Source organism: Sinocyclocheilus grahami, unplaced genomic scaffold (genome assembly GCF_001515645.1).
Source record: "Sinocyclocheilus grahami isolate Dianchi unplaced genomic scaffold, SAMN03320097.WGS_v1.1 scaffold1337.1, whole genome shotgun sequence".
In the NCBI taxonomy this organism is placed as follows: domain Eukaryota; kingdom Metazoa; phylum Chordata; class Actinopteri; order Cypriniformes; family Cyprinidae; genus Sinocyclocheilus; species Sinocyclocheilus grahami.
This window is the reverse complement of record NW_015506516.1, coordinates 5,280-33,062: the sequence shown is the minus strand read 5'-3', so window position 1 is coordinate 33,062 and position 27,783 is coordinate 5,280. Positions and strand designations below refer to the sequence as shown.

The 27,783-nt window shown below is 35.6% G+C and overlaps 2 protein-coding genes across 4 annotated transcripts; both read left to right on the top strand.

Moving 5' to 3' along the window:
- The first annotated feature begins 2,942 nt into the window (after positions 1–2,942).
- Positions 2,943–11,935, top strand: LOC107569350 (lamina-associated polypeptide 2, isoforms beta/delta/epsilon/gamma-like). Of its 2 annotated transcripts, none has more exons than XM_016255426.1 (7): positions 2,943–3,209; positions 3,318–3,567; positions 7,023–7,140; positions 7,261–7,437; positions 9,273–9,376; positions 9,506–9,609; positions 11,022–11,935. In XM_016255426.1, exons 2-7 carry the CDS (start codon positions 3,325–3,327, stop codon positions 11,371–11,373), a joined length of 1,098 nt encoding a protein of 365 aa, XP_016110912.1. In that variant the 5' UTR covers positions 2,943–3,209; positions 3,318–3,324; the 3' UTR covers positions 11,374–11,935. The 2 variants fall into 2 exon arrangements, with proteins under 2 accessions (XP_016110912.1, XP_016110911.1); XM_016255425.1 differs by having other exon boundaries at positions 9,503–9,609.
- Positions 11,936–14,563: 2,628 nt separating this feature from the next.
- Positions 14,564–27,382, top strand: slc25a3b (solute carrier family 25 member 3b). Of its 2 annotated transcripts, none has more exons than XM_016255429.1 (8): positions 14,564–14,688; positions 14,891–15,028; positions 21,512–21,636; positions 23,943–24,122; positions 24,466–24,647; positions 25,002–25,174; positions 26,481–26,591; positions 26,982–27,382. In XM_016255429.1, the coding sequence occupies exons 2-8, from the start codon at positions 14,893–14,895 to the stop codon at positions 27,140–27,142; spliced, it is 1,068 nt and encodes a 355-aa protein (XP_016110915.1). In that variant the 5' UTR covers positions 14,564–14,688; positions 14,891–14,892; the 3' UTR covers positions 27,143–27,382. The 2 variants fall into 2 exon arrangements, with proteins under 2 accessions (XP_016110915.1, XP_016110913.1); XM_016255427.1 differs by lacking the exon at positions 21,512–21,636 and adding an exon at positions 21,767–21,894 and having other exon boundaries at positions 14,565–14,688.
- Positions 27,383–27,783: the final 401 nt, after the last annotated feature.

The following is a 27,783-nucleotide window of genomic DNA, read 5'->3' as shown; positions in this document are numbered from 1 at the left end:
CCAATAGCTGGGTTATATTTAACCCAGCATTTTTTAGAGTGTATGTGTTTTATGTTTTGAATCCTATTTCATTCATCAGTCTTTATGGGCCATATAGTGTATATAAACAGTGAAAATATGGAGCTCATACTCGAGGAGGAAAAAACACCTGTGTTGTTCAGAGGCACAAACTAAGCAAATAATATGCAATCTGGTGTAGTTGCTGATATTTTTATGGCCAAAAAGTACGATGAAATTCTTTATAAGTATAGCAGACTTACATAAAGTTATATAAATATCAGTTGTCACTCTATATTTCCTAATAATATGTCTTAGTAAGATATTTAAATGCTTAGTTCTACTATCAATGCTCTGTAGTTTTTATTGTTGGGGACAAAACATAATGCAATGCAATACATTTATGAATGAGAGATGAACAAATAAACATTTCTCAGTCTGATGATCATATTTGATTCTCAAGTGATTTGATTCTTATGACTTTTCTAAAAAAAAAAAAAAAAAAAAAAAATATGCATGGATAGTAAATCTTCAGTCCATTAAAGGCACAATATGTAATTTTCGCCGCTAGAAGGCGTGTATTCAAAATAAACAAAGAATCAAAGGCTTAGTTAGATGACGCAGTGACGGAGTGAGGAATCATGGAAGTTGTGGTCTTCATCTCCACAGCCGATGCAATCCGACGGGACTCGGGCAGAAATCATGTTCATGGATGAGCTAATGATTTATTAACGTAGTAGAATGAAGCAGGCTGAGGCTGAAAGCCGTCGAAGCGAAACAAGGCGCTGAACGAGCGCGACACACAACTCGAAAGCAGCGGAGCTTTTATTATGCCACAGTCGAGCGCTTCCGCTGCTTCCGGTCGTGCGTATGTGGGGTAAAGCAGCAGAGCTTTAATTACGCCACTTCCGGTCGTGCGTATGTGGGGTAAAGCAGCAGAGCTTTAATTACGCCACTTCCGGTTGTGCGTATGTGGGGTAAAGCAGCAGAGCTTTAATTACGCCACAGTTGAGCGCTTCCGCTGCTTCCGGTCGTGCGTATGTGGGGTAAAGCAGCACTGTTTTATCATACTAGATACATTTAGTTCTGTTATAATGCCACTCTGTGCGGTCGTCACCGGCCTATTAAAACACACAACATATTAAAGTGTCTTTGGTGTTTCCATGTTTTCTACAAAACCGGAAATCGAGGGGTTATGACGTCATTGGCAGACTACACAATGACACTATAGACACGCTCCGTGTCACTAGTTAAAATTGCTTATTTCTCTGGATTTAAACATTCTTCAAAACATTTGGGATAGTGTAAGTACACAAGTCCGCAAAATATATAGCACCGCTCTAGTGGTTTTTGGATATTTTGTGCCTTTAAGTGTTCATCTTGAAATATTTCCAACAATATAAAAGGTATTCTTACTTGTACTTTATGAAAATCGGATTCACAACAAAAGTAGGTGGGTGTTTTTAGTTATAGTAAGATCTTTAACTTCCTAAAAAAAGTATAAACTATCATTCCGAAGGCAAGAAGCAAAACTTTTCAGCAAAGTTTTGATCATGTTAATAATTTAGAGGCCTTAGAAATACATGTATCAAATGTGATTTATAGGCCTATAGGCTTTGCATGATTACAAAAGTAATTTTTTAAAACCATAATGCTACATAATGATCATATTCATGTACCATGGTACTTATACCCCTCCCCCACTTTGCATTGTAGTCTTTTATTATGAAATACAATCCCTATTGTATCCCTATATCCTCCTGAGACCCAGCTATGGAGTTTTTGCCTCTGTAGTGGACATTATATTTGAGTGAATTTCTCTGAGACCTCACATGTCACAGTTTTAAGTCTGGATGTCCTGTACGGAGCACATTCAGGGCTTTCCAGAGATGCAAAATGATTGGATGTTTCACCGAGACCACTCCCTCTCCTCGGTTTTTAAAAATGGCTGACATTAATTTAGTGATACAATTGTACATCCTTATGGAAATATGATAATATTTTGTAATTATAATTTAAATCTGATTCATTTTCAAATTGTTTGTCATAAATCACCATCTCAGGAAAATGTTATGGGGTTTCAAATCAAAATATGACCTTCTGTTATGAAACAGGACATAATTTCATACATGTCCACTGTAGAGGACACCAGGACTAAAAGCATGTTTATTATACATTTTGGGAGACAAAAGAATTGAATAGGAAAACAAATTATGTATCAATATTCTTATGAAATATTAGATATTATTATGAAAATCTGGCCAATGACTACTCCCATTATTACACTTCTTTTTTCAACATGCTGTCCCAACAGCACTTTAATATGCAAATTAGATAGTGTATAGATAACATTGTGCTTAATGGGAAAACCAGTTTATGGAATTTTTACACACATATTGCATAAAGCAAAATGGTATATCAAATCATTTTGTTATATACTGTATAACATAGTTGAGAACCATCCTTAAACAAAGTTAGGTATAAAAAAATCCTGAAACCTAAAAATTGATTGGCGTTTTAAAAAAAATTCCCATTGTTTTTGCCTTTTCATGTCTACTCTTGTCATTTTATTTTTAGAAAAACTGAGTCCTGGTGTCCTCTACAGAGGACATAGCATAACTTATGAATAAAATATAATTTTTCAAAAATGTTATTTTACCATTTTTTCCTTATGCTCTAAACAATCTAGTTACATGAAAAAATACTAAATTCACAAAGCTTTTTATTTCTGGTTCTCAGGAGGATATAATAATGTTTTCCTTATTTATTTATTGTCCACATGCTTCACAATAACGCAGAGGTTCTTGTAAAGAATCCTGCTGTAAATTCAAGTGTGTGTTGTTGCAGCTGTCGGCCTCTTTGTTTTGGGACGCTCTTCGGCGTCGACCAATAGGAGAACGCCTTACTTAACCCGTTCAACCAATGAGCGTTGAGCTTAGATCTACCGTGCCATTTCCCAGGCGAGCACCGAGCCGTCGAGCTATTTCTACTTTTATCCGCCGTCAAAACCGTTTAATTACGCATTTTAGCAGCGCTGTTTTTATTGAACCACAAGCTCCGATGCATCAATCTTCCAAAAACCATTATTTGGGGTGTAACAGATAGCTGTGTTTGTCGTAAAAACCTACGAGGACATTCAAACGGAAGGCGCGAGCCGGTCTGACGGTTGTCAACAGAGTCCCGCGCTTTTATTTTGATTTATTCTCCGTCAGGTACTAACAAAAACACCCCGCTTGGCTTCTAAACGTGAAAATAAAAATAACTACATTTGCGTTTTGTAAGTAATAACCCGTGTTTTATATCTCATTCTGTAAATACAGACGGAGCATGGCGCAATTCCACGAGGATCCGGCGCTGCTGACTAAAGAGAAGCTGAGGAGCGAGTTGCTGGCTAATAGCGTGCCTCTGCCCAGCGCCGACTGCAAGAAAGACGTGTATGTGCAGCTGTATCTGAAGAACCTGACGGCCCTCAACAAGAAGAGCATCAGTGCTCCGGCTCCGGACACTTTCTCCAGCGACGAGGAGGCGATGACCGCGCCGCCGGTGACCAGCAGCAGCCGCTCGGGGAAGGTGAGCGAGACGAGGCTCCTGGAAATCACATTGTGATTGTGCCTAACCCTGAGAAGCATACACAAACTGTGTGGATTTTTGTGTGTCATTGCATTGGTCAGAGCATGAGAAACAAATTGAGAATTTATTTTTATTATTATTTTTTTAATCAAATATATTTTATTCCTACTTTATGACCTTTTGTAGAGGACGCCTGGACTAAGTTATTCAGATAAATAGGAGTCAGTCCGCATCAAAAGACATTTACAAAAGTGATTTGATGTACATTAAATGCAAGTAAAAGTTTTTGGAGAATAAAATGTCAAGATTTGAGTGAAATAGTGTTACATCTTCATTCAGCGTAACACTTATATTTATGTAAAAATACAAACAACATGCTTATTCTGACGTGCACATGCTAAGATGTATAAAATAATAAGTGAGCTTATTAAATTTGATTGTGTTTTAAATGAGTAAAAAAAGTCTTACTGATAAATGGGCAAAATCTAGGATAGTGGCACGTTTGAAAAATATTTGAAATGATAACTAATTCGTATTTGGGCTGAAAGTAATACATTTTGTATAAATTGATTTTTGACACAGTTAAGACTGTTACACTGAATTACGTTTTAGTGGGTGAACATTTATATTTTTGTATAATGTATAAAACTTTTGGTTACACTTTACTTGAAGGGGTGTGCATAAGACTGACATGACACCTACATAATCATAACACATGAATGTGAAGGTTTTTATGCATGTTTATGACAACTGTCATTAAATGTCATTCGCTCAGTTATGTCATTATTTGACCTACCCTTACCCCTAACCATAGCCCATAACAAAGACATCTCAAATAATGACATAACTGAGCGAATGACACTTTGCATACATTGCATCAAATTTGCATATTAATGTGTTCTTGGGGCAAGTATAATAATGGGAGTATTACTCTTCTCTTTTCATAAGAATATATCATATTTCATATCTATAATTTCTTTCCCTGTTGACTTGTTGTGTTTCCCCAAAATGCCTGATTAACATGATGCTTGTCGTGTTGTCCTCTACAGATGACGTGTATGAAAGTTATGCCCTGTTTCGTAACGAAAAGTCATATTCCGATTTAAAACCCCATAACATTTTTAATATTAAGAATATTAATAATAATAATATTTTAATGTTAATTAAATATACGCTAATAATTATTACAGGAAATATCATGATTGTTTCTACTTTTTTGAGACGGACCATTCAAACAGTATGGATTTTACATATTTTATTCATAATAATTAAATATATAAGGGTCAAAGATGAAAAAGGGTTTAAGCTTTTTAATCAAATATATTTTATTCCTACTTTATGACCTTTTGTAGAGGACGCCTGGACTAAGTTATTCAGATAAATAGGAGTCAGTCCGCATCAAAAGACATTTACAAAAGTGATTTGATGTACATTAAATGCAAGTAAAAGTTTTTGGAGAATAAAATGTCAAGATTTGAGTGAAATAGTGTTACATCTTCATTCAGCGTAACACTTATATTTATGTAAAAATACAAACAACATGCTTATTCTGACGTGCACATGCTAAGATGTATAAAATAATAAGTGAGCTTATTAAATTTGATTGTGTTTTAAATGAGTAAAAAAAGTCTTACTGATAAATGGGCAAAATCTAGGATAGTGGCACGTTTGAAAAATATTTGAAATGATAACTAATTCGTATTTGGGCTGAAAGTAATACATTTTGTATAAATTGATTTTTGACACAGTTAAGACTGTTACACTGAATTACGTTTTAGTGGGTGAACATTTATATTTTTGTATAATGTATAAAACTTTTGGTTACACTTTACTTGAAGGGGTGTGCATAAGACTGACATGACACCTACATAATCATAACACATGAATGTGAAGGTTTTTATGCATGTTTATGACAACTGTCATTAAATGTCATTCGCTCAGTTATGTCATTATTTGACCTACCCTTACCCCTAACCATAGCCCATAACAAAGACATCTCAAATAATGACATAACTGAGCGAATGACACTTTGCATACATTGCATCAAATTTGCATATTAATGTGTTCTTGGGGCAAGTATAATAATGGGAGTATTACTCTTCTCTTTTCATAAGAATATATCATATTTCATAGGAATGTTTATCTATAATTTCTTTCCCTGTTGACTTGTTGTGTTTCCCCAAAATGCCTGATTAACATGATGCTTGTCGTGTTGTCCTCTACAGATGACGTGTATGAAAGTTATGCCCTGTTTCGTAACGAAAAGTCATATTCCGATTTAAAACCCCATAACATTTTTAATATTAAGAATATTAATAATAATAATATTTTAATGTTAATTAAATATACGCTAATAATTATTACAGGAAATATCATGATTGTTTCTACTTTTTTGAGACGGACCATTCAAACAGTATGGATTTTACATATTTTATTCATAATAATTAAATATATAAGGGTCAAAGATGAAAAAGGGTTTAAGCATAAAAACAGTAAGTGTAATACTGCTTTAAATTGTTTTTGTTTTTACCTCAAAATTTTAAAAACAATTCTGTTTAATTTAATTGCAATTTTGTTTTTCTGAGTAAAAAATAAATATCATACATTTTCCCCTGATTTACAGAAGACACCCACTAAAATATCATTCAGTGTAACAGTCTTGTCAGGCATATTTACAACAAAAATCAATTTATGACGTATTAAAAGACTAATTACTTTCACCCCAAATACTAATTAGTTGTAATTTTACATTTTTTAAATGTGCCACTATCCTAGGTTTTGCCCATTTATCAGTAATAATTTTTTGCTCATTTAAAACACAATCAAATTTAATATGCTTCCTTATTCTTTTATATATTTTAACATGTACACGTCAGAATAAGCATGTTGTTTGAATTTTTACATAAATATTGCGTTACACTGAATGACAACGTAACATTATTTCACCCAAATTTTGACATTTTATCCTCCAAAAACTTATTTGAAACCTTTACATTTAATGTGCTTTCTATGGACATATAATCACTTTTGTAAATTTCTTTTGATGCGGACATCTTAACGTCTTTGACCCATAATCAGAATTATTACATGAAATATAATAATAATTATCATTATTATCCTGAAAATGTTATGATCATAAACAGATCGACCAGTGTTTTTATTATTATTATTATTATTATTATTTATTTATTTTTTTTACTTGCTTACCTCTCTCTTTCTCTCTCTCTCTCTCTCTCTCTATATGTATATATATATATATGTATGTGTGTGTATAAATATATATATAATTGCTAATAATTAATATTTATTCTGACTTGAGTGATTTGAAAAGTTATTTTACATGTAAACACTTTTACATTCTATACACAGAAGCTCTTCTGTGATGTTCTTAGTAAGTTGAAATGGAGAAAAAAAAATTACATACGTTTTCCTTTTGATCCTCCCTTGATCCTCAGAAAGCCACAAGAAAGACGGACAGAGTTCGGGCAGAAGAGAACGACATCTCTGGTTTGACTGATGAAGAGTTGAAGCTTCAGCTTCTGAAGTATGGAGTCCATTCAGGACCAATTGTTGGTGAGTACAACCGTTTTCGGCAGTCTTGTTGTGTTTGTGAGTATTGATCGCCCAGTAGGAATGTCCTGCATCTGTAGATTTGTGAAGGTTTGCGTTGTATTGGTTCTGTATGCATCACAGCCTCTACACGTAAGCTGTACGAGAAGAAGCTCCAGCAGCTCCTGGAGCAGCCGCCGGTGGAGACCAGCCTGCCTGAACCTGAGACCACTATCCCTGAGGCCGTCACCATCAAAGCAGACGGAAACCAGAACGGCAACACGCACTCAGCCGAAGAAGATCAGTACAGCGACAAAGAAGGTGGTGAATCACAACTGATCAACATTGAGTCAAGTTTTTCTATTATTGCATTCAGAAATAATGTAAAAATCTGTAAATGAAACATTTATACACATTATATAAACACCATAAACATTATAGTGGCATTCATTATAAATATCATTTAGGCTATTTTAAATGCCAAACCAAATTGGTTTAAAGTGAAAGTGAAGCTAGCATTAGGTTCACTTACCTATCATTCGACACGAATCCAAATGTTTGCATATTTCTGTCGTAGCCTTACATTTGCTTACTAAACTAATATTTGTAATGTAAACAAGCCGTTGTTCTTCACTTGTGTCCCTAATATGCCAATATCCAACTGCTTCAAACTAGGGCTGTCAAAAAAAAAATCGAATTTTGAATATTTGTCGAATTTAAAATAAAAATCCACGGTCGAATGCAAAAACGGTGCATTTGAATTCTAGGTGTGCGATAAGGAGGCAGCATTATCAGTGGCGCACGAGATGCGATGACGATGTAAGTGTCGTTGTATTATAATGTTTTTGTTAGTCTATCCAGTTGAGGCCACTAGATGCGCGCTGCTGCGTTGTTAATTACAAATATTGCGGGAAAAGTGAACATCAATGCGGAGAAGATCTTGTTTACATTAAAACTGAAACCAAGCCGTTCACACAGAACACATATTTCACGCATTTTCTAGAGGGACATCTATCACCGTTGCACTCGCGTCTCGCACAAAAGATCCGCATGTTTAGAAAGCCATGTAAAATGAATGCAAGTTCAACTTTGAAAAAACATAACATAAAACTTTATGGCAGGGTTTTTCCCCATCCCACTGCAACTCGTGTTTTTAAATGAAAAATGTACTCTTGTGTGATTGGCTTTCGACCCTTTTTATTAAACTATGCTTACATGCATGATGCTGTTTTGTTTATACTTGTTTAAGCAACTTAATTAATTATAATTGGTTTATAAACATTATTTTAAACATTATGAACATAACATTAAACATTTTTTTCACAGATAGTCATGTTACCTGATGATTTGAAGAGACTTGCATTAGTAATATTTTGCTCGATGCGCCCTCTTGTGGCCTCTGAAGCTTTTCTTCACCCTAACTGAAATTATGCATTTTAAATTAGAATATAATTCGAATTTTGCTCATATTTAAGTAAAAAAAAAATTAATTTAGTTTTTCAGCCATTTTGACAGCTCTATTTCAAACTGAGCCGTGTAACTAATTCTATCTCTGGCTGACTGCGTTTTAGTTTTGTGATGAATTGGTGCAATGTCAAGTTGTCAAGAACTGATGTGTGCACGTGTTTGTTTGCACTTTGCCCATGTTTTGCATGCAAATTTTTAATTGCATTATATAGATCGCTTTGGAATATAGGATAGCATGTTTCAGATGATAAAAATTGCAATGTCATTGTTATTGGAATAATTCACCAAGACGACTTTTTATGTGTTATTGTTTTATTTCTACTTTTTGATGCAATGATCGATTTTAAGTCGATACCAAGTCGAGCTTTTTGCATTCGCAATTTCAAGTATGTCCGGTTCATCCTTTTTTATTACTTCAGTAGTTTTTTTTCACTAAGTCAACTGTTGACTTCCACAAATGGTGTGTCTTTTTGAGGAGAGGACTCTGACTGACTCTGGATGTGATCCGCGTCATCCAGACAAGCACAGTTTCTTCATCAAACGTAAACGTTTAGTTGTGGCAACTGAAGTTGCTTAAGATTAAAAAGAGTTTAGTCTTCCAAAAGTTTAATTAGAATTTTAAAAAATGGCTTTAAGTTATATATTAATGATCATGTTAAGTATCTTTTTGCTCTGTATTTGATTGGCAGAAGTTGATCCTGTACCAGAGCCGGTTCCCGTTGTGACTAAGCTGATCCGGAGCCGAGGAAAGACTCCAGTCACCACCAGGACCAGCAGCAGACAGCGACCTAAAGTAAAGACTGCACAAGCACAGAAAAAAAATACAGTTAGCATCACAATAGAGTCTCATCAGGCACTGATTTATGGTGCACAATCTCATCTGCTGTGCTCTGTAATAGCTGAGTTTTCTTCTTTTCAGCAGCAGGTGGAGGAGACGGCAACAGTCCATGAGGATTCATCTGTGGATGGAGGAGATATTTTAAAGGAAATCTTCCCCAATGAACCTGCCACTCCAACCGGAATAACGTGAGTATGAAGATGTGCTGTCCTCTTTATTGCAAGTTTGACCTGCATCATATTTGCTGAATGAAAACCAATATTTGTTTCTTCTGGCGTGCTGAATCCAAAAATAAAGCCTGTTTTGCTCAAGCATTTCAGTCTTTGTCACAAAATATGATGCATTTCATAGCGTTTTTGCTTTCGACAGCCATTTGTAAGGTGAAGTCTTGTATGATCCCTTAATCAGCAGAAAAACTGCCACAAAGACATGATTCCTGTCTGAATGTGAGCCAGATTGCAACTATTTGTTCAATTCTCATCCTATGCATCACATGTATGACATTATTTCCTGATTTCAAGGTTAAAACTATGACCAATAGCAGATGAAAGTCAGTTGTTTTCTGCTACATCTGGGGGTGTTTTACTGCATCAAAACATGTTATTTTGTGAATTTCTTTGACATTAACCACCTGAGACCCTGCGTCCTCATATGAGGACATTATATTTGAGTGAATTTCTCTGAGACTATACATGCCACAGTTTTAAGTCTGGATGTCCTGTACAGAGCGCATTCAGGGCTTTTCAGAGATACTAAATGTTTGGATGATTCACCGTGACCTCTCCCTCTCCTTAGTCTTCAAAAATGTCTGATATTAATTTAGTGACACTCTTGTGGAAATATGATAATATTTAGTAATTATCATTTAAATCTGACTAATTTTTAAACTGTGTGTCATAAATCAACATCTCAAGAAAACACATTAATCCCAACATCCCCAAAAACACATTAATATGCAAATTAGATTTAGTTTATAGATAGATTGTATATAATGAGAAAACCTGTTTATGGCCATTTTACACACATTTTGCATAAAGAAAAATGGTATATAAAAAATCATTCTGTTATAACAATAGTTGACAATCACCTTTATACAAAGTTTAGTAAAAAAAAAAATCCTGAAAACTAAAAATGTATTGGTGATTTAAAAAAAAAAAAAGAAAAAGTTTTTGCCTATGCATGTTCATTCATGTCTTTTTATTATAATTTTTTTTTAAATTGAGTCCGATGTCCTCTACCAAGGATGAAGCATAACTTATGAATGAAATATAATTTAAATTTTTTTTATTTTTTTTTATGCTCTAAACAATGTAATGACATGAAAAAATAAAAATCCTAAAAAATTTTGCCGGGTATCAGGAGGTTAAATGGAATATAAAAAAAAAAAAATCCACTCCTTTGCAGATTGTAAGTTAAATTTATATATTTTCAATACTTCTTTTTGTCATTAGAACAATTGAGAAAAAATACGAAACATTTGACTGCTTTTCTTGTTTTGAAAAGTGCAATAAAACCATATAATTTCAAAAATCTTCATTCTGCCAGCCTGTCTTATCACTTCTTTGATTAAACTCCATACTAACGCTGTATATCTGAACAGTGCCACATGTCGGAGGCCGATCCATGGTGCTGCGGGCCGTCCCGTGAAGCCGCTGAACCTCTGGTCCAAGGAGCCCCTCCTGCTGCAGAACACTTACACAGTGACCAAATCCTCCGTCACAGATGTTCGCAGCAGAGCGTCGGCCACCCGTCCCAAACCCCGCCGCTGGTTCGCTTTCTGGTTGAAGCTTCTGGTGTTCATCACACTTGCTGCGTCTCTGTATTACGCCTTCCAGAGCGTCACCACCGATCAGATCAATGCCTGCCAGCTCTATGTCCAGGACAATGTCATCACGCCCATCGTCAATTACATTAGCTCGGAAAGCCCAGCCGAGGGCGACGACGGCAAATGAGCGGCCCGGTCCGTCAACCAGCTTCAGCATGCATCTACTGTCAGACTGATTTTCTAGTGCTTTACGGAGCGACGCGTCGGCAGGGTTCGGGGAGGGAGGGATTCTGGGATTCTGCAGTTTGACCCGAGCGGTCACATCTGAATAGACTCGTGTTTCAAGTAGTCTTTAAACTCTGTATGCATTGTGTGTTTTGATCTTGCTTTGTGATTTTACGGTTTCGTAGCATTCGAGACGATGTAGAGAAGTGTAGTGTTCGCTAATAGTGAATCATTCGCCGCTCAGTGGCATCACAACGAGAGGTGAAGTGCCAAGATATGGCCAACACAAGCACTATTTGGTTTCACACACATTGGGGCTGGAAGGAAAAGCCTGAAGATGAATGTTTGGGGAAATGGTTTATTTGATATCTGAAATGTTTTCCTGAATAATCATGGTGAGTTTTTTTTTTTTAGCACTTCTGAATCTGACTTAATGAAGTGTTGCTAATGAGACCAGAGTGAGAAAATTGTTGTAGCACAATAGGGTGAATCTCAAAAAAAAAATATGTGGGTCATGTTTCACTATAAAAAAAAAAAAAGTATATTATGTTTTAAAACTTTTTGCATTGTGTTGGTATAATGCAATTTTTTTTTACTTTTTTTAATTACCATAATGCAAAAATGCATTGTAATTACCATAATGCAAATAAAGTTGTTTTACCATAATGCAAAAAAACCCCTAATTGTTATTACCTTGGTGTAAAAGAAAGTACATTTGCATTACTGTAATGGGGAAAAATTACTGTTATGCAAAAAAATCATAGCAATCTGATCTTAAAAAATCAACAACAAAAACATTTCTGTGCAAAATTTTATTAATTACTTAAAATTGGCATAAAAACAATTCGATTCAGCCACAGTTTACACTTAATTTACATTTACATAATCTAACATGTTTTGAATTACAGTAATGAGAATTTGGTGGAATGTGCTTAACTGAAAATATTTTGTGGTGAAATATGGCTTTGACATATTCTTGACGGTTTTTGTGAGATTCACCCAGTTGCGTTTGTTTTTAATGATTAGTAGCAGTGAAATTAACTACTGAACTAGCAGCTCAGATAATGTTTGGTTTTAGTACTAGACATATTGATATTTATTTAATTTTTTTTATTTAGAGCTTGAAAGAAAATGTGATCTTTGAAAGTCTCGTGTGGTAAGTAATGCTCCACTTCTGGTGAGAGGCAGTCTGTTTTTGTTTAATAGATAATGGTGGCTTGTTAAATGTGTTTGTGCTGTTTTCATAATGTGATGTGACATTATAGCTACACATAATTAGAATGGAGTCCACCGACACTTGCCTGTTATTGACTGTAATCAGACCGTCTGTTATTGCTCAAACACTGGCATTCATCCGACTAAACTATGAATTCATTTCTGTGCTGTGATTGTTTTAAAAACAAAACTGGTCTGGATATATTTACTCACTATATATTCATTTCATTCAGAGAAATACATTTGTGACGGACAGATTCATTTGCAGGGGCTACTTTTTTATATTTTGCTACTCTGTTTAATTACTTATCAACTGCAATATTTTTCTAATGTCTTCTATAAAATTAAAAACATTTTTTAAACGCAGTGGGTTACATAAAATGTAGATATACCAACCACTAACTAACATCTTAGCTTTGTCCTGCTGTGTCGAAGGCAGTAAATGGTACAAAAGTCCAATTTGCACTTTGTATTTAGGCAGCTAATTGTGGAAAACTGGTTGTACAGAATGAATTATTTATCCTTGATTCAATACAATTCTTGTGTGAAATAAAAGAAGACCATTGAAATCCAAGAGGTGACCCTTGCTTACAGTTTATTTACAGCAAGGTCAGTTCGGTGGCTGACACACACACACACACACACATTCCAGCAATTTTATTGTACCAGGAATGTTTCCTGTAATTTGCACTCTGAGAGTTTGACCTTCAGACACACCGTTGCTCATTAGAGCATGCAAACAATATAATCAGTCCTGTTCAGATATGCATATAGCCTATACACAATGTATTTAGCAATAACTAGCTGCTGTACAATATCAACGCGCATAAATATGCTTCAATCACACTACAAAGACAGCTAAAAATTATATATTAGTCTCATATTACAAGTATTACAGGCTCACCCTGCATTTGTGTTTAAAATAATGTTTTTGGTTTAGAGGCAGACCATTTCATTTTATGTATGTGTTGCTTCTTTATTAAAATCAATAATTATATAAAACGCTTTTTCTTTTTAAAGACGTTCTCTTATCTAAACTTGTCATTATGTCAATTGCACCCAGCTGGAAAATTAAGTTAGAAACTTATATAGCATGAACATTTGGATGTGTTGGCAGGACTACTGTATTTGATGTTTTATTTACATTTGAGAAATATATAATAAATATGATAATAATAATAATATACATGATATTAACATATTAAACATATTCTTAGAAAAAGGGAAATATGTAAGAAAAATGTCTCGCATTTTATAAATAAATTCATGTCATTAGCAAATATTAAAAAATTACTTTGAAAACAAAAGTAACTCGATTAATACAAATAAAAAAGAAATACAAACATCCCAACAAACTAACAACAACAAGAAGGTCATATTTCCCTTTTTAGACATATTTTATACCCTCTGGATAAATAAATCAAAATAAAGTAAAAATAAATCCTAATCAATCAATACAACACCCCAACAAACTAACAAACAAAAATTGTAATATATTACATGATAAAATACAGAAGGCATGTTTCCCTTTTAGAAGGGCTAAATATTCTTCTCTATAAATAAATATATAAATACACCCCAACAAACTAACAACTAAAAGATTATTACACATGCCCACATATATTTATACCATTAGGATAAACCCTATACATTTCCAACAAGTAAAATAAAGCAAAAAAATAATTAATTAAAATAAAAATACCCCTAGATGGGCTAAATCCTATACATCCCCTATACAAATAAGTGAATTAATGTCAAATACTTTTATTGAATCATAGCTCATTGTTTATTAATATCACTATGTACCTCCAATGCATTGAAAAAGTAAACAAAAAACACACTATGCATAATATAGTTATATAATATACGTCTATATATAATATTCATGAACCAAAACTTCGCCATTGTAGGATTTATAATGAGGTGGGCGGGGCCTGCAGTGACGTAGCCGCTTCCTTTATCCGGTCCAGGCTTGCTGCGCTCGCGCACGCCGCTCGGTCTCTGCGCAACCGGTAGAGGAGAGGACGCAGGCGCCATTTTGCGACAACACAACTTCACCAAAGTAAGAGTTTCGCCAACCTTACACGACCTTTTTCCTCGGTCTTCACGCACAGATTGAAACGTCTTGTCAGGGTTTCTTCACACAAGGACCCTTTAGCGTCTTAAATGCTAAGTTTAGCGCTGTTTCTATTGTAACGTCTGACTCGAGAGCGCTGGTTTACAAGTGTGTTGAGTGCCTCACCGCTGTTTATTTCGACCATCAGACATGTATCCGACCGCACTGACCCAGCTGGCCCGGACGAACCCCTTCAGCGCCCCGTTGTTCACGCTGCAGAAAGCCGGTGAACCGGAGACTCACACCCCCGTACAGACGCGCAGGCTCGCCGCCGCCGCAACCGCCGGTAAGACACCCGGAGAGCAAAAACACCTCATTTTCATGCAGTTTTACGAAGGTAAAATTAAGAAAGACACCCTTAACCATCGCGTTTTTTCCGTGTATTGTTGTATTAATGCCTGAAAGGGATGTTCCGGCGCTCAGGACGGGAAACTACACCATACGAACATTGAATAAAAGGTTAGCATGCTAGTTAGCATTAGCACTATGCTAGCTAACGCTAGATCCTCTTGAGCTGTAGGCTAGATGGTTAGAAAATGCTGTAGTCCTTCGAGTTCCTGGGTTTGAAAACATTTATAGATTTGCGTTAAATAGTCATTTAGTGCGGCTCGAATGAGTTTCTGGCCTGTTGCGTTGATGGAGGGCAGTGAAGGACAACATCGCAGGACGCGTTATAAACGTTCCAGAAGGCTTTCTAACATTTTAATGCACCAGACTCGTGTAAATACGTGAGATATGTCAGAATGTTATTGAGCCGGTCAGGGGACGCGATGTTCTTTATTTAAAGCGTCCTATTCTGCACATGACCTGCGCGTGTATTGCAGTGCTCAATGAGGCGCGACCTGATTGGCTCTCTGGCGCTTCCAGCGCTCAAGAAGGCGCGTTCTGATTGGCCCTCAGGTCTGGCGAAGTCTATCTTGCCCAACATCCAATTGTAAAAAAAAAAAGTAATACATTTTGCGTGTTTTACCCGTGTTATCAGTGCTTCTCCCTTAGGTGGTTAAGTAATAATTGTGTGTAGATGTAGTTTTAGTAGAAACTTGGACTGTCACTAACGATTATTTTGGTAATCGAGTGATCGGTCGATTATTCGGATAATTATAATTAATTTTTTGTGGTAATAAAATAGACCTAAGCGAACAATAGCCTTTAAAATGACATAAAATACATATGTAATAGCAATGAGGCCATAATAATTAGTTCAAATATAGTATCAAAAGCAAGTAATCGTATGGTTTTATTAACGTTCCAGAAGGCTTTCTAACATTTTAATGCACCAGACTCGTGTAAATACGTGAGATATGTCAGAATGTTATTGAGCCGGTCAGGGGACGCGATGTTCTTTATTTAAAGCGTCCTATTCTGCACATGACCTGCGCGTGTATTGCAGTGCTCAATGAGGCGCGACCTGATTGGCTCTCTGGCGCTTCCAGCGCTCAAGAAGGCGCGTTCTGATTGGCCCTCAGGTCTGGCGTTGTCTATCTTGCCCAACATCCAATTGTAAAAAAAAAAAGTAATACATTTTGCGTGTTTTACCCGTGTTATCAGTGCTTCTCCCTTAGGTGGTTAAGTAATAATTGTGTGTAGATGTAGTTTTAGTAGAAACTTGGACTGTCACTAACGATTATTTTGGTAATCGAGTGATCGGTCGATTATTCGGATAATTATAATTGATTTTTTGTGGTAATAAAATAGACCTAAGCGAACAATAGCCTTTAAAATGACATCAAATACATATGTAATAGCAATGAGGCCATAATTAGTTCAAATATAGTATCAAAAGCAAGTAATCGTATGGTTTTATTTAACAAAACTGGTCAAATACATAATGTATTATAAACAATAGAGCTAATGTACATTACGGCCTGATGATTGTTTTTGCACTTTACTGTGTGATCTAATCCTTGTTTAATATTGACTAAACAACGTTCTATTCAAATGTCCAATTAATATTGGGTCTCTTCTTTATGACAGAAATGCCACAGCTGCTGTAATTTCTTGCATATGTGGACATCAAAGTGTGTAAACTCAGAGCGAAGGTTTAAAGTCGTGATGAACCGTTAGCATTAGGGATGCAACGATTACCGGTTTGACGATAAATCATGATACAATTCCCGACGGTTAGTATTGCAGTTTCATATTTTAATTATCATTAAAACCGTATATTATTACCGCGATTTGAACTATTCAGCAGCACGGCACGCAGAGTCATTTCGTTTTGAGTGAAAACCGGGTGGAAAACCTGGGAGGTTTTAAAAGAGTGCTAAGGGAATTATACAAATGATCAGTGTTGGGGGTAACGCATTACAAGTAACGAGAGTTACGTAATCAGATTACTTTTTTCAAGTAACTAGTAAAGTAACGCATTACTTTTTAATTTACAAGAGAATATGCAAGTTACTTTTTCCAAGTAAGTAACGCAAGTTACTTTTTTCCCCAATTTATTGACTGACAGCTCTGCTGTCGCCATGCTGAGAGAAATCAGATGTTACTGTAGCTCTAAAATAAATATGAATATGCATTATCTCACTCACCCAAAAACACAGATTCAGTATTCCTCAAAATGAATAAAAATAATGCAACTCAGAATATGACGCAAACCTGCAATAATTAAAATGTTAAACAACACAAATATCCTTTATGTATTTAATCCCGTTCTATTTTGCTTCTGACCTTCGCTGATCCAGTTCAAGCGTACTAATAAACACTAATTACTCTAGTCTTTGTTTATTGCTGAAGTGTTGAAATGTCTTCTTCTGTATTCTACTGTACTTTCCCTTCAGCCTGAGGCTTATTCATTTCACTTCTGGTGTGAGAAGGCTTTTATATTTGCCAAAAATAGAACTCTCTTTATTTTTAAAAACAAACAAGCAAGCCCTGTCCAGATTTAAAAAGTAACGCAAAAGTAACGTAACGCATTACTTTCCATAAAAAGTAACTAAGTACCGTAATTAGTTACTTTTTTATGGAGTAACGCAATATTGTAATGCATTACTTTTAAAAGTAACTTTCCCCAACACTGCAAATGAATATATGAATGAATTAATTGTATGAATGTACCTCTGAAGGTTCTGACTGTCTTCAGAAACGATTCGATGGCAATTTGTTTTCATCTTCGCGCCATGTAATACCTAAAGGAAGTGTTCTTAATCGTGTCCTCGGAGGTTACGGGAAACGGCTCTAATTCAGCTTTTCCATCAGCGCCACCTGCTGTCAGCGAGTGGATTTACAGAGACTTATATTTACATTCAGTCTGTGTGCGGTTTCTGTCTGGCCAAAAACGGACCGAATTTGCATGCCCTGCTGTCAGTTTTGACCAGTTGAAACAAGCTTATGTGGCAGATAAAATACATATAATCATTTATTAATCTATTAATTTAATATTATTATTTAAAGGCTGAAATGTGAGGTTTACCTTTTTATGAAACTTTTTCAAAGCCCTGCTGTCAGTTTTGACCGGTTGATGAAAAACAAGCTTATGTGGCAGATAAAATACATATAATCATTTATTAATCTATTAATTTAATATTATTATTTAAAGGCTGAAAAGTGAGGTTTACCTTTTTATGAAACTTTTTCAAAGCTTTATTTGAACATTTACATTAGATATTTCAACATGCTCTTAAACTGTTGTCAGTCAAGTTGTCATTTAAAATCCGAACATCATTGGTAATGTTATTGTTTTAGTCATTATGCAAACAAAAAGCCATTTTATTTGTTGTTTGTTGTTTTTTAGATATAAAACTTTTAAGTGATTTATGTGTCGGTAACATTAGATATTTCAACATGCTCTTAAACTGTTGTCAGTCAAGTTGTCATTTAAAATCTGGTGATGTTATTGTTTTAGTGATTATGCAAACAAAAGGCCATTTTATTTGTTGTTTGTTGTTTTTTTTTAGATATAAAACTTTAAGTGATTTATGTGTCGGTACTTTTTCAAACATCTCCAGCACATTTTAACAATACCGTGATAATACTGATAACTAGGGATGTAACGATTAACACGAGCCGGTTGAGAATCGATTCAAATATGTGACGATTCAAATCGGTTGAGATGCTAAACAAATCGCGATTCAATTAGAGGTAGGAGTTTATATGAATGTATGTCTGAGGGGAACTTACTGTCTTTTGATGGTATTTTTTCTTTTCCTCTTGCCTCTGTTTAATGTGTAGTAAAGTTCATAAGCGCAGCGCTGCTTTGTTTACAGCGGTAACCAAGAAAATGCTTTAAGCGCCACCTGCTGGCAGAGAGTCTCATCTGCGTCTCATTCAGCTCGTCTGCTGTTTCTGCTTCATGCAGATATTTTTATGTATAGTTTCACAAAACTGAAGTCAAACCATTCTGTTTTTGCTTCAAATTTCGAAATGATACAATCTAATTTAGATTAAAAACTGCTCGTGTTGCATGCATGCAGCATCTTTGTTTGGATCATGATTAACATGCAGTGCTTGCCTCTAATTTTAAAAGGAAAGAGCACAGACAAAGCCTTAGTTTGTTTATATGAAGAGATTTATTTTATTTGTGTTACTTATTTGATTTGGGGCTTGTTTTAAAATTTCAATTTAGTTTTTGGTGTTTACATTATATTAAAATTGTTATTTAGCAGATGCTTTCATCCAAAGCGACTTACAAATGAGGACAATAGAAGCAAGTGCTATATTATTATAGTTATATTTCAGTTTCACACAGAAATGTGCAGCATTTTGTCCAAGCAATAATAAAAGGACACATTTCATTTAGAATTTGTCTTAAATCTCATTTTGTAAATCGAGTAAAGTAAATCGAATCGTAAAATCTCGAATCGAATCATGAGTTGAGTGAATCGTTACATCCCTACTGATAACTGTGATAATTCTGGTCACTATAATCGTGATAAGAAATTTTCATACCGTTACATCACTGGTTAGCATATTGAGAAATATATTGATGTATTCTCCTGTGTTTGCTCACAACAATATGCAGAGATGGAGTTTGAGCGGCTCCACGCATGTAAATGGTAGTAGTTTGTGCGGAGCAGCGTTTACTGTGAACGGAGCTGCTCTGAGACTCACGAACGTAACCCACACGCATGTAAATAATTAAAGCGCATATATTAAACCCGCATTGCATATATTTATTTAACTTAATCGTAGCGTTTGTGAATTCACAATAGCATTATGCTTTAATATGATTTTAAAATGGGTTTAATGTATCATGCAGCCGTGGAAAACGGTCTAAATGCGTTTCATGGATTCACGTCCGTCGAATGCGCCACTTCCGGAGTTTTGCCGGTTACTCGACACGACCAAAAGGCAGTCAAGGATTTTTTTAAATCGAGAACTCATTGAATTGTGTCAGCCCTAGTAGAAACGCTTTTATTAGTGTGCTTAATTGTTTTATCAGTTTACCAGAATGAATAAGAAGATCGAGTTGAGTGCCAGGTGCGTTAGTTTGTAGATTAGCGTGGTTTGTGTAAAAGAAGTGTCAGTTAAAACTGTTTTTTAAATAATAAAGTTTATATTTGAATATATATTTAACTAAATAATGAATACATAAACATTTTAAAATAATAAAAATGTATTTAAGTGATAAATATGTTTTAAATGCATCTAACAGTTCAGTGCTATAGTGAGTAGAAAAAAAAGTTGTGTAATAACTATTTTCCACATTTGTATGAATAAAGTATTTAAAAATGCTTAACATAATTCTCCCAAAATGAATCCGCAATCGTCATCTGAGAATAATTACTGACAATAAAATTCAGTTCAGTGTAAATATTGATATTTATCATGATGTACATATAATATTTAGACTGAACTGAATTTTCAGTTTGTTGATATTTAACACATTTATAATAAATGTTTCAGAATGAATGAGTTTAAAATTTAAATATACTGCAGATAGTTGGACTTTCCAAAACAATTTAATAATAATTGCTGATTAAATATTGACTGAACTGAATTTTCATTGTTAGATTGTTTATATGAATCTGTGTATTATTGAATTTAATATAATTTCTATTATGTTAAAATGTATATTTGTAATATTAATTTATTTCAATAATATTAATATTCCTACACAATTTATACATTTATAATTTTCTTTTTAGATTAAAATAAACAGTATCTGCCTTCTAAATGTTATAATGGTGGTCCCTCACTCAAAGAAGATCATATGTGACCTTGGACCACAAAACCAGTCATAAGGGTAAATTTTTTAAAATTGAGATTTATACATCATCTGAAAGCTGAATAAATAGCTTTCCGTTGATGTATGGTTTGTTAGGATCGGACAATATTTGGCCGAGGTACAACTATTTGAAAATCTGGAATCTGAGGGTGCAAAAAAAATCTAAATATTGAGAAAATCATCTTTAAAGTTGTCCAAATGAAGTTCTTAGCAATGCATATTACTAATTACGGTTTAATATTGCATATTAAAAATTATGGTAGGAAATTTACTAAATATCTTCATGGAACATTATCTTTAATTAATATCCCTAATGATTTTTGGCATAAAAGAAAAATCTATAATTTTGACCCATACAAATTTTTTTTTTGGCTATTGCTACAAATATACCCCAGCGACTTAAGACTGCTTTTGTGCTCCAGGGTCACATATTTGATGGTCAGTGGCTTCTAAAAGATTGGAAACCCCTGAAAAACACGTCACCTGGTCTGATAGCAGGTGAAAGGTCATGCTTGAAAACCCAACATGGCAGTTTTCCGCTAACCCCTGAACAAATGTCTCAGACTTTGTGGATGAACATGATTCCGTGTTTCTCCTCAGAGGGAGACAGCTGTGAGTTCGGCTCACAGAAATACCTCATCCTCTGTGGCTTCGGAGGAATCCTCAGCTGTGGCACCACACACACAGCTGTGGTGCCCCTCGACCTGGTCAAGTGCCGAATGCAGGTGTGTGTGTGTGTGCCGGAGTCACCCGAGTGTGTCCGTGTGAGCCGACCCCGGTGCAACCCCTCATCAGCATGTTAAGTGTGGTGTTGTGATGCATGAGCATGTGTTCCTGTGTTCCCTCACGTCACAGAGTCGGCCAATAGCTGCGAGTTCGGCTCGGGGAAATACTACGCCCTCTGCGGGTTCGGGGGCATCTTGAGCTGTGGTATTACACACACGGCCGTCGTGCCCCTCGACTTGGTCAAGTGCCGGCTCCAGGTCTGTACTCACTTCCCTCCCTTCATCAGCGTTATGAGATGACATCTGTGGCGAAGGGTCACTGACACCTTTGAAATTATTTGACTAACCAGCTAACGTTCATTTGTAATTGAGCACAGAAGCGTGAGAACTCATGCGGTTAATAATCCCTCGTGAGAAGATACTGAGCTTCTGAACTCATTAAAATGCCCCGATACCAAATGCCGATACCACACAGCATGTGATAAGCGCCATATTCAGACAAAGAAACACTGACAACAGAACAACAGACAGCAGAATGGAGTTATTAGAGATTAAGGATGTATACGAAGTATATGTATGCAATGAATATAATGTTAAACATTCAGTATTAACGCCTGTATAGCTGAAGTGCGCGAGCTGATAAACAAAGCTGAGTGGATTGAGCGCACGGCGGCGCAGATGCGCGAGCTTGTCGAGTGAATAAACCTTTCTCACAGACATCACTGGAAAGTTTGTAGTACGGTCGGATATGTCAAAAACAAGTAAGTAAAACAATGCACAAGTTACAGTAGAGAGAGAGAGAGCGCACTTCTGTTGTGTGATCTTTGATGTTCACTCACTTGGCACACGCATCATTTGGATTAAAACTAAATTGTAAAAATAAGACCATTCATAGGGGCATTCACTATAAACCATTTATTTTCAGTTTTAGGCATACATGACTTTCAGGCGAAAGTGAATCTAGCTTGTGTGAAATGCGCTAGAGATTTATAACGAGTGGTTCCCTGCATTATTACAGCAAATCGCGTGATTACAGTACTGAGCCGCTGCAGTGGAGCAGCTCTAATGCTATTCAATTAAAGATGATGTAGCATAGAGCAAAAAAATTTACAGTGAAAGTAACAAAAACTTACATTTTTCACAAAAAAATAAATTTTAATGGCCATAATTAAGTGTGAAAATAACCAAAGGATATACAGTCAAACCAAAAATGATTCAGAGACCAGATATAATTTTTTATATTTTTAGTGGTTGCAGGACACTATAGTTAATTTATGTAAGTGAGGACAGCAAAATAAACTAAACTGATAAATCATACCCAAAAATTCTTCATACAGTGGACTACCAGTAAAACTGATAAAAAAATTTGGGACCAACAATTATTCAGACCGAGTCTGGGAATAAAGCTGAAGTTGAGGTTTGCATGAAGCTGGGTGACAGCATGCTCCGGAGACTACAGGCTGGCATTAAGGCTAAGGGTTGCCCGACTAAGTATTGATAGTTGTGTAAATATTGTCATACTAACAGCTGTTAGTTTTTGGTTGAATGTAATCCGTTACATACCTTTCTATCAAAGTTATCTAACATTATCAAGCTGAATTTGTTCTGACACAGTTTAACTCTGAGTTCTTTCATATTTTATTACCATTTTCTAAACTATAGCAAATAAACTGTGATAATGTGAGAAATGTTGAAGGTGTCTGAATAAATTTTGGTTTGACTATCTATTTGGTCAATTAAGTTAACCAACTAACATTATACATACTCTTTTGGTTTCTGTACCCAATATTTAAAAAATGTACAAATGCAATAAAAATATCGGTATCGGTACTCGGTATCGGCAAGTACCAAAAAAGTAAAAGTATCGGTATCGGGCGAGTACTGGAAAAAGTGGTATCGGTGCATCCCTAGTTATGACATAGTGTTACACCCCTACTGAAACACAAAAGGAGATATTATGCAGAATGTCCAAGCTGCTGTTTTCCATGAAACATAATATATAAAAATGAATCTTGTGCGTTTCATGGAATAATGTAGTTTGAGTTTAGAAAGATGAGGATGAATAAATTACTATTTCTGAATGATCTGTTCTTTTAAATCGATCCGTGACGCTCTGCCACTGATGTTATCCAAGTAACATTTGGTTTACTTTTTGATTTATTCATCTTGTTTGGAAATCCAGCATGTAAATGCCATTTTTGAAGTGAACCCATTAACTGTGTTCCTTCATAACCTGCCGGTTCCTGGTGAAGTTCCTCTGTGATCGTTTGCTGACTGTCTTTGCATTAACCAAGTGCTGCGTTTAGGTGGATCCAGCTAAATACAAGAGCATCTTCAATGGATTCTCCATCACGGTTAGAGAGGACGGCGTGCGCGGGTTGGCCAAAGGTTGGGCGCCCACCTTCATCGGATACTCCATGCAGGGGCTCTGCAAGTTCGGCTTCTACGAGGTGTTCAAGATCATGTACGGTGACCTGCTAGGAGAGGTGAGCTGGAATTCATTTTAAATTGATAAAGTATTTAACCATGTGTAACTTAGTAATGCAACATTCTGACAATTAATTTGCAGAAATGTTATTTTTGGCTGCAGGTAGTTGAACTCTTTTAGGTAGTTGAAATCAATTAATAGTAATTAAATTGACAATTAAATAGGTTAAAATATTTTTTTTGTCAGATTGTTACCCGTTTAAGTTTCATCACCTAAAGAATGTATATATAGTATTTATATTTTTGGTTTTTTTTTTTTTTTTTTTTTTTTTTTTTTTCCTGGTATACCATGCAGCCTTTCTCCTCTGGCTGATGCTCATGTGTTTTTTCCTTTCCTCTCAGGAAAACGCATACATGTGGAGAACCTCTCTGTATCTGGCTGCTTCTGCCAGCGCTGAGTTCTTCGCAGATATCGCTCTGGCCCCTATGGAGGCGTGTAAAGTGCGTATCCAGACTCAGCCTGGCTATGCCAACACCCTGAGAGAATGTGCCCCCAAGATGTACGCCGAAGAAGGACTCTGGGCGTGAGTGTCCTGCACTTCAAACCTTATGGCAGCTCAACACGTTCCTTAGATCCACCTCTGGGGAGTTTCTCCGCTCCGGTTCTGTGGTGTTCTCTCTCTGGGAGCAGCAGGATCGGGCCGGAGGCTCCCAGCAGCTTTACTGCTGTACAGTTGGAGGTGCTTGAGTCATTGGCGTGTGAGATCAGTCTACCTGCTCACCCAGAATCCTCTCTGCCCTGATCCTTCACAGGAAAACACCAGGGCAGAACAGCTGGAGAGCAGACAAACTACGATTAAAAATAAACCAATAGGCCCTTAATTCTGACCTGTTAATTCTTGGAAGTGTGCTTCTAAGTGTTGTGAATCTCCTGGCAGGTTCTACAAAGGTGTGGTTCCTCTGTGGATGAGACAGATCCCCTACACCATGATGAAGTTCGCCTGCTTCGAGCGCACCGTTGAGTTGCTCTACAAGTACGTGGTGCCCAAACCCCGCAGCGAATGCTCCAAACCCGAACAGCTGGTCGTCACCTTCGTCGCTGGTTACATCGGTGAGCCTGATCTCTGAGGATTATTTTTGCTTATTTAAATTGCCTCTTATTTATAATAATAATAATATAGAATCAATCATAAAAATTTATATAAAACAGAATACAATAGTCATGTGAATCCTTAATATTATTTGTCAAATTATCTTTTTTTTAATCATGTCAATATTATTATTAATATTAATCATCAAAAATTAAATAAAAAATTACATGTTTTACATTAAATAACAATAATGAATATAATAAGAATTAATTTTATTATTATTTAATGTAAAACATGTAATTTGTATTTAATTCATATTTTGCTTGTTTTTTATTATTAAAAATAATTAGTGCCGTCAAATGATTAATCGCGATTAGACACATACAGTATGCATTTACATGTCTATTTATATTCATTTAATTTATATTATAAATATATAAACACATTTTTTTTCTGAAATGTATGCATGTGTGAATTTATATATACATATTAAATGTACACAGTACACATTATGTAAACAAAAACTTTTATTTTGGATGCGATTAATCATTTGACTGCACTAAAATAATATTGTTTTGATTTAAAACTAATATAATTTTATAAATATTATTGATTTATATTGTATTGTATATTGTTTTATATGAATTTGTATTTTTTATTAATTATTTTACCATTAATGTTATTATTCTATATAATTAATATAATAATTATCATTAATATTATAATTAGTGCTGTCAAACGATTAATCGCATCCAAAAAAGTTTGTTTACTTAATGAGTGTGTACTGTGTATATTTATTGTGTGTGTGTGTGTATATATATATATATATGTATATAAAAATACACACATGCATGTATATACATCGCATCCAAAATAAAAGTTTTTGTTTCCATTAAATATGTATGTGTGCTGTGTATATTTATTATGTATGTATCAATACACACACATGCATGTATATAAGAACAATTTTATGTTTATATATTAAATATATTTATATATAATATAAATATATACAAGTATATACATGTAAATATTTTAAATATATATACTGTATGTGTGTATTGATATATACATGATAAATATACACAGTACACACAAATATTATGTAAAACTTTTATTTTGGATGCGATTAATCGTTTGACGGCACTAATTATAATTGATCTAATTTAAAACCCATTTCTTTTTAATTTTATTTATTAATCATTATTTTATTTCTATATTATTTTTTAGAAATTTGTGAAAGATTTACATTTATCAGCGCTACACTTTTACAGATCTGGGCTCTTTAAATCAAAGCTGTGATGCCTGTTTTCTTGTGTCTTGTAGCTGGTGTGTTCTGCGCCATCGTGTCTCACCCTGCTGACTCCGTCGTGTCCGTGTTGAACAAAGAGAAGGGAAGCACAGCCGTGCAAGTGCTCAAGAAGCTTGGACCGAAGGGTGAGACTTGTCTTTTGATTGAATTGAAGATCTCAATTCATTGTGCTTTACCATCTTTTACAACCTGATCAACACGTTCCTTAGATCCACCTCTGGGGAGTTTCTCCGCTCCGGTTCTGTGGTGTTCTCTCTCTGGGAGCAGCAGGATCGGGCCGGAGGCTCCCAGCAGCTTTACTGCTGTACAGTTGGAGGTGCTTGAGTCATTGGCGTGTGAGATCCGTCTACCTGCTCACCCAGAATCCTCTCTGCCCTGATCCTTCACAGGAAAACACCAGGGCAGGGCAGCTGGAGAGCAGACAAACTACGATTAAAAGTTTTTCACTATTCAAAATGAATCCACAAATCAACGTTTGCAATCAGTTTTTTGACTGAGTGTGTTGTGTTTTTCAGGTGTGTGGAAGGGACTCGTCGCCCGTATCATCATGATCGGTACCCTGACGGCCCTACAGTGGTTCATCTACGACTCCGTGAAGGTCTACTTCCGCCTGCCTCGCCCTCCTCCCCCCGAGATGCCCGAGTCCCTCAAAAAGAAGCTCGGCCTCACCGAGTAAACAACCAGCGACACACCGACACAGCCGCGCACCTCCCGTTTTCTATATTTAAGTCTGTCCTGAGCCCCGCCCACCTCTGACATCATGACGGTGAAGGGGAAACGCCTCCCCTTCTCGGAAGAGTTCCATGTCTAAATAGTTTATATAAAAAGTTTGTGACATGAATGAATGCCGTCTGGTTTTAGCCTCTGACATTCTTGTCAGTAGTACAATAAAGAGCTACCTGGATATTATACACAAGAAGTGGTCCGTCTCTCTACTTTTGTCATGCTTTCAAAGCTTGGATTCATTTGAAGTCAGTCAAAAGCGGTTGCATATTTGCTGCTTTTGGTGGTAACATTTTTAGGCAAATGTTGCAGTAACTGTCTATGGCCAGTAGAGGCAGTGTCTCTTTTTGCGCTCTGTTCCTCCTTATTTATTTCAACCGTGAGCACCCGTTATTTTAACCGTATAAAATAATTTGTAATGCAGCTTGATGTTGCAAAGTCGTGTTTATTTTGTTGTTGTTAGTGAATCGGAAGTCTCGCACATTTACAGAACACATCTTCTACTTTATATATTGGTCAATAGTGCTCTTTACATTTGAATTGGACAATTTAATGGTGTTAAAGAACATTTTACAGCACTGAGTCACAAATTAT